The following is a 7,122-nucleotide window of genomic DNA, read 5'->3' as shown; positions in this document are numbered from 1 at the left end:
AATTCCAGCACTGTTAAAATGTTAACTTATAAAGAGCTTATTATTGATAATCAATCAACCTCCAATAATGGGGAAGGTTAGCTTGCAAAGTTAAAGAATGTACCTCACCTTCTACGTTGTTTTACTCAAAATAATCATCGATTTACACTTCCACAGGTAAATATGCATTCAAAACATTGAAAACTGGACCACACACATTTCAGGCACCACCAGGTTATCCAATAAATTGATTTAGATGCACCTGACAAGATTTAGGCACATGTCCCTGGAATAGGCTCACTCTTTTTTTAGAAGTGGAGAAGACAGTGTCTACCAATAATTTGGGTTACAAAAATTTATTAACAATGGCTGCTTACGATTTGGCCAATGAAATCTCTGTTGGTATGAATAATCCAATATGCTAACCTTTCTTTGAGCTCTTTTGGAGTCTCCATACTCCTTTAGAAGAGCTATGTGGGTGGACTGGTACTTAACCACAAAGTCATCCAGCCTAGTGAGCCTATTTGACCCGAATCGAACATGTTTTAAGTCTGGCTCTTCTCCATAATGCCCTGGGTTCTATTGTCTCCTGTGATATTCTGGGAAAAAAAAGAATCACACATTGTATGAATAACAACATGGACAGTCAAACAAAATGAACATTAATTTGAAAGATAATAAATGTACTTGTCTCTCGATGTTTGTCAGGGCATTATATCTCCTCCTGCACTTGTCATATGCCTGCCCAGTGCCATGTCTTCCAAGGTCACCTAAACATTGAAATAGATTACATTAATTCGCCGAAAACTCCTTGCACAAACTGTTTTTCATTTCAAAAGGACACATGTCGCTTGTTGACAAATGACTTACCAAGCATTATTTCAGTCCAAAGTCCAGCATATGGAAGGATGTATTTTTCCATGTGAACCATTAACCCTTTGCACAGGTAGGGATTTGGCTCTCCAACCACATCCAGTGAAGCTTTGGAAATTACTTCTGTGCAGTGCTTTCCAAATTCGTTGTTTCCTTGGACTTCCTAAAGTGCATTGTACAATACTGATTCCTAGTGTGTTTGAATGTTTAGTGGTGCCCATTTGGAGATTACACAGACACAATGTCTAACCTTAATGATACAAAAAATAAGATTGAAATGATTTCTAAGAAGTTCTTAATATCACCCTTCATTCCTGGGCATGTCCCAGTCCCTTGAAACAGATCAGAAATTCTAAACTGATACATTCTTGAAGTCACCTTTACTTTACTTCACTTCTTTTTCCTTGTGTTATTTCCAACAATTGTAAGTTGCTTTTGATGAAAGCCTCTGTTCCGTCAAAACCAAAATAAGTACTTACCTTCAAATCCTCGGCATTGATCTCCCTTCACTGTCTCCTCTATTTGATTGCCTTTCTTCTTTAGCCAAGACTGCAGGTTGACAAAATGTTTCTCAACATTAGCCCCACTGGATGGACTTGAAAATACAACTGCTGCACTTTCCAACATGTCATCCAGGTCACACAAGGACGGGGGGGTTGGATCACGTATGAGCGCAATTGCGGGCGCGATTGTTGAGGGGGGGGGGGGGGGGGTGGCTCGTTCGGGGGGGGCCACAGGGGGTGCCGGACTCAGAGTTACGGGGGCACTGGCCCCACCTGGCCCCCCCCCCCTAGAACCGCCATTGGGTCTAATGGACATTTACTGAGAACATTTGTTTTCCACTTGCACAGTTGAGGTTAGGAAATCCCAAGGCCACTCTCCTAAGAGCATTCTAATGTGTGATCATTAGGAAGAGCAGATCCCACCATTGGACTTTTGAGTAGTAGAAGTTTGGGATTTCATTTTGTTCTTTTAAAAATGTTGGGTCTCAAAAGGTTATGTTAAGACTGATAAGACAGAGTATAAGAAACTAAGTGTTTCATTCATTCTGTTGTGCATTAAAAAAGGCTGATAAAATGGCATAGTATTTTACATCTGAGACCTTCCGCTTTCACCAAAAATAGAATGTTTTCCAAATGTACTCTGTGAGTTAATGTAGGTTAAAAAATTTAAAAGACAAAGTAGGTGATGCTTACTACTTTCGACACATGTCTTTTGCGTTCTTCATCACATGACTTAGACAGCGATGGAGAACAGGCAACCCAAAGTCCGCCTCGGTCGCTGTTCCACTGGCTATCCTGTAGTAGGCGTTGATGGTGTCATGCAGATTTTTTCTGGCAAATGTCATGCAAATTGCTTGCATTAGAACCATTGACCCATCGCACATGATGAAGACGCAGAGAACGCCTCTGCGTCCAAAAGCCCTTGTGACATCCGTTTGAAAGGCCTCCAGGAAATAGGTCACTGAGGCGGTGGTGTGGTCACAGGTCAGGTAGGTAGCAACTGGTAGTGGAGAAGAGTTTTTCTTTGGATTTCTGACCACCAGTTCATAAACATAAAATGGAGGAGAGTCCTTGTCTTTCTTTATGATGCTACCTGTAGCATCAAGATAAAGGATGTCCTCCCGGCATCGCTCCTGATATATCTCAATGCTCCTTAAGGACCAAAGGAGAACCCCTTTTGGATGAAGAAACACTTTTTGCAGAACTTCATCTGCAGCATGGTTTTTCATTTTCACCATTGCCTGGAGACTTAAAATCTCATTGTTGTGCAGGCGACTTTTCTTCCTTAACTCCCATGAAATGTTTTTCAAAACATTGGGAGTGGGAGCCTCATCCCTGCAGCCCGAAGCCAGTACGTCCTCCTTTAAAGGGCCTAATTTTTGAAGATACATGGCCCGGGGAAACTGTGACTGCAGCTTTTCCCCTAGGACATTTCTTTCCTCTGCCCTGACCGGTCTTCTCCTCAGTTCGTTTTTGTTGTGGACACACGTACCCCCATGAAAGTTCACTGTGGCTTTCAGGTCCTCCTCACTCTCTACAGTGACTGTCACAGTGACCGGGCAGTCCTCAAAACTGCAATATCCCAGACATGAAAATTCTGGGCCTGGTTTTTGGGACCCAGAAACTTTGAGAGTGTGCCCTCTGAAATAAATTGAGCAATAGGGATGGATGCTCCTGATTCCTTTCGAAATAAGATTTGTCCATTGAAGACCTTTAAATCGTCTTTGTTGCCGTTTTCTTTTTATTTCATCCCACTCTTTCCGGTCAATGAAAAAGAATGCTGCTTTCTTCAGGACTGCAGTCTTTGTGAATCCATCGCTCATGGTGCCATGTTCGGTGCCCTTATGAAAAAATACAATGTTAGTATAACATTTAATACACAGCATATACTACCACATGCTGAGGCCGGTCCTGCAGGAAGTCTTTTATCCACAGGATGAGTGATGGGTTGACTTGTAGATCCAGAAGAAAAATCTGTGTGAGCCAAGGTAGCCAGAAGTAGAGTTGGGCGAGTGTTGTTTACACATGCGAAAGCACGCAGAGTCGGACACACAACGACACAAGTGAGTCAACAAGAAATAGGGATGGCGAGCCCAAATAATCCAATAGCCTTCTTTAAATGGAAATATAGCCATTACTTTTCCCTCCAATAAATTATTGGAAAGAGTGTAATCGTGAAATTTAAAAATGTAGGCCTACTTGAAAGTAACGCAATAGTTACTCTCCACAGTAATATATAATAATATTATAATAATATTATTATCATAACTGAGCATAACAGTTAACACTGGCACTTCATATGATCTGCTCACTGCAAGTAAAATGTATTATTATTATTCATAACTATGTTGATTTGTTGTTGTTGGTTACTATGAACAAAATAATTTCCTCATACAAATGAGAAATAGCCCAGATGCCTTTATTTTTTGAGTTGGAATGAAATGATATAATGAAATTTAGAATTTAAGGTACATTGCAAAATTCAGGACAGCTTTGTTTGATATGCTTGTTACAGTGTTTCCTTGGTTGCATTAATTTGAAAGTTGGACCAAAGCCAATTGAATCCACATACAATTAGCCAAATAAAATCCCTCAAATTGGAAATAAAATTTGGGCTGTGTTTTTCTCTCAACGCTTCAATAGGTAGATCTTGCCTTTCACCAAGGCTGAGGTCAGGGATCTTAGTCTTAAAAAGGTTGATGACCACTGAAAGGTGTTACATTATGGGCTCTTACAACCCTTGATCCCTGCAGTCTGACACCAACATATAACCAGATTAGAGCTTCGAAACTTGCACTGAAAAGAGTATGACAGCTGGTCTGATATATCCCACACACTCGCCTACCAAAAAAATCTTGATACATTACAGTTAAAGTTCATATTTAAATAGAATAATATATTTTACTTTCATCTTACAGTCTGTATATGCACTTAAAAAATAGCTAAATAGTTTACACTTATTTGAGCCACTAATAACATATTTAGAAAAAAATATAAATGTACAAGTTTAATGAATAAAAAAGTATTACAGTATCCAACGAAGCAGAACAATTAAGTGGTGAGCCAAAGTTGATGGATGGAGACCCTATATCGCCCCCTAGAGGTTCAATGGTGGAACTCCTGGTGGGGGGAGAATGGTTTCTGCAATGATGTGGCTGGCCTGTAGAGTAATGGAGCTTGGACAACCCTGCGAATGTAAAACAGTTGATCGTCACACTCTTTAACTCTGCTTACTTATCAAAATAAGGATTTGTATACTTGCAAGACCGAATTATTCTCATCCACTGTGATCCTACAAAGAGAAAAGCATACATTTCAATTAAATGCAAAATATTGATGAACATGTGAACAGCAATGAAGCCCACTTGCTGGAGGAATAGGGCCAAAAGGAAAAATGAGAAATCAAACGGGTGATTTTAACCCGGTGATAGCATTTTGAAAAATTGCTTTTAAAGTCGAGCATAACCAAAGTAGTTATAATTTGATGTCACAACTAGATTTATACCAATAATACCTAGAAATGTTGTCCATCAATCAGAAATCTTTACATTGAGAGGACTTTTAATTTGAATATATAATGTCTATGATAAGAGGGCATTTCCTTTTAAATTGAATCCAAATTCATATGTAATATGTTTCATATGTTAATATTTGGTGGACTTTTATTTTGAAACCAGACATCAGAATGTCTTGAAACTTACTGGGTCCCACTATGGGGTCGTGTACTATAACCCTGATGTGGAATTAGTTTGGGATAACAGGGCGTTTTCTTTTAATTGTAAGCCAGATTCATGTAATATTTCGCATATGTTCATATTTGGTGGACTTTTATTTTGAAACCAGACATCGGAATGTCTTGAAACTTACTGGGTCCCACTAAGGGGTCGAGTGCTATAACCCTGATGTGGAATTAGTTTGGGATAACAGGGCATTTTCTTTTAATTGAAATCTAAATTCATGTAATTTGTCTCATATGTTAATATTTGGTGGACTTTTATTCTGAAACTACACATCAGAATGTCTTAAAACTTACTGGGTCCCACTATAGGGTCGTGTACTATAACCCTGATGTGGAATTAGTTTGGGATAACAGGGCGTTTTATTTTAATTGAAAGCCAGATTCATGTAATATTTCTCATATGTTCATATTTGGTGGACTTTTATTTTGAAACCAGACATCAGAATGTCTTGAAACTTACTGGATCCCACTACGGGGTCGTGTACTACAATCCTGATGTGAAATTAGTTTGGGATAACAGGGCGTTTTCTTTTAATTGAAAGCCAGATTCATGTAATATTTCTCATATGTTCATATTTGGTGGACTTTTATTTTGAAACCAGACATCAGAATGTCTTGAAACTTACTGGGTCCCACTATGGGGTCGAGTGCTATAACCCTCATGTGGAATGTGTTTGGGATAACGGGGCGTTTTTTTTTAATTGAAAGCCAGATTCATGTAATTTGTCTCAAATGCTAATATTTGGTGGACTTTTATTTTGAAACCAGACATCAGAATGTCTTGAAACTTACTGGGTCCCACTATGGGGTTGAGTACTATAATTCTGATGTGGAATTAGTTTGGGATAACAGGGCGTTTTCTTTTAATTGAAAGCCAGATTCATGTAATTTGTCTCAAATGCTAATATTTGGTGGACTTTTATTTTGAAACCAGACATCAGCATGCTTGAAACTTACTGGGTCCCACTATGGGGTCGAGTACTATAACCCTGATGTGGAATTAGTTTGGGATAACAGGGCGTTTTCTTTTAATTGAAAGCCAGATTCATGTAATTTGTCTCAAATGCTAATATTTGGTGGACTTTTATTTTGAAACCAGACCTCAGAATGTCTTGAAACTTACTGGGTCCCACTATGGGGTCGAGTACTATAACCCTGATGTGGAATTAGTTTGGGATAACGGCGTTTTCTTTTAATTGAAAGCCAGATTCATGTAATATTTCTCATATGTTCATATTTGGTGGACTTTTATTTTGAAACCAGACATCAGAATGTCTTGAAACTTACTGGATCCCACTACGGGGTCGTGTACTACAATCCTGATGTGAAATTAGTTTGGGATAACAGGGCGTTTTCTTTTAATTGAAAGCCAGATTCATGTAATATTTCTCATATGTTCATATTTGGTGGACTTTTATTTTGAAACCAGACATCAGAATGTCTTGAAACTTACTGGGTCCCACTATGGGGTCGAGTGCTATAACCCTCATGTGGAATGTGTTTGGGATAACGGGGCGTTTTCTTTTAATTGAAAGCCAGATTCATGTAATTTGTCTCAAATGCTAATATTTGGTGGACTTTTATTTTGAAACCAGACATCAGAATGTCTTGAAACTTACTGGGTCCCACTATGGGGTTGAGTACTATAATTCTGATGTGGAATTAGTTTGGGATAACAGGGCGTTTTCTTTTAATTGAAAGCCAGATTCATGTAATTTGTCTCAAATGCTAATATTTGGTGGACTTTTATTTTGAAACCAGACATCAGAATGTCTTGAAACTTACTGGGTCCCACTATGGGGTCGAGTACTATAACCCTGATGTGGAATTAGTTTGGGATAACAGGGCGTTTTCTTTTAATTGAAAGCCAGATTCATGTAATTTGTCTCAAATGCTAATATTTGGTGGACTTTTATTTTGAAACCAGACATCAGAATGTCTTGAAACTTACTGGGTCCCACTATGGGGTCGAGTGCTATAACCCTGATGTGGAATTAGTTTGGGATAACAGGGCATTTTCTTTTAATT

The 7,122-nt window shown here is 38.8% G+C and overlaps 1 protein-coding gene across 1 annotated transcript; it reads right to left on the bottom strand.

Moving 5' to 3' along the window:
- Positions 1 to 524: 524 nt before the first annotated feature.
- LOC311338041 (uncharacterized protein) lies at positions 525 to 2,746 on the bottom strand (the record flags this gene model as incomplete). Its single annotated transcript, XM_084488958.1, has 4 exons — positions 525 to 578; positions 667 to 749; positions 1,332 to 1,504; positions 2,049 to 2,746. 4 exons carry the CDS (start codon positions 2,744 to 2,746, stop codon positions 525 to 527), a joined length of 1,008 nt encoding a protein of 335 aa, XP_084345084.1.
- Between the last annotated feature and the right edge of the window lie 4,376 nt (positions 2,747 to 7,122).

This window comes from Micromesistius poutassou, assembly GCF_964030765.1.
Source record: "Micromesistius poutassou genome assembly, contig: SUPER_1_unloc_1, whole genome shotgun sequence".
Lineage (NCBI taxonomy): Eukaryota > Metazoa > Chordata > Actinopteri > Gadiformes > Gadidae > Micromesistius > Micromesistius poutassou.
This window is presented reverse-complemented; position numbering and strand designations above follow the sequence as displayed.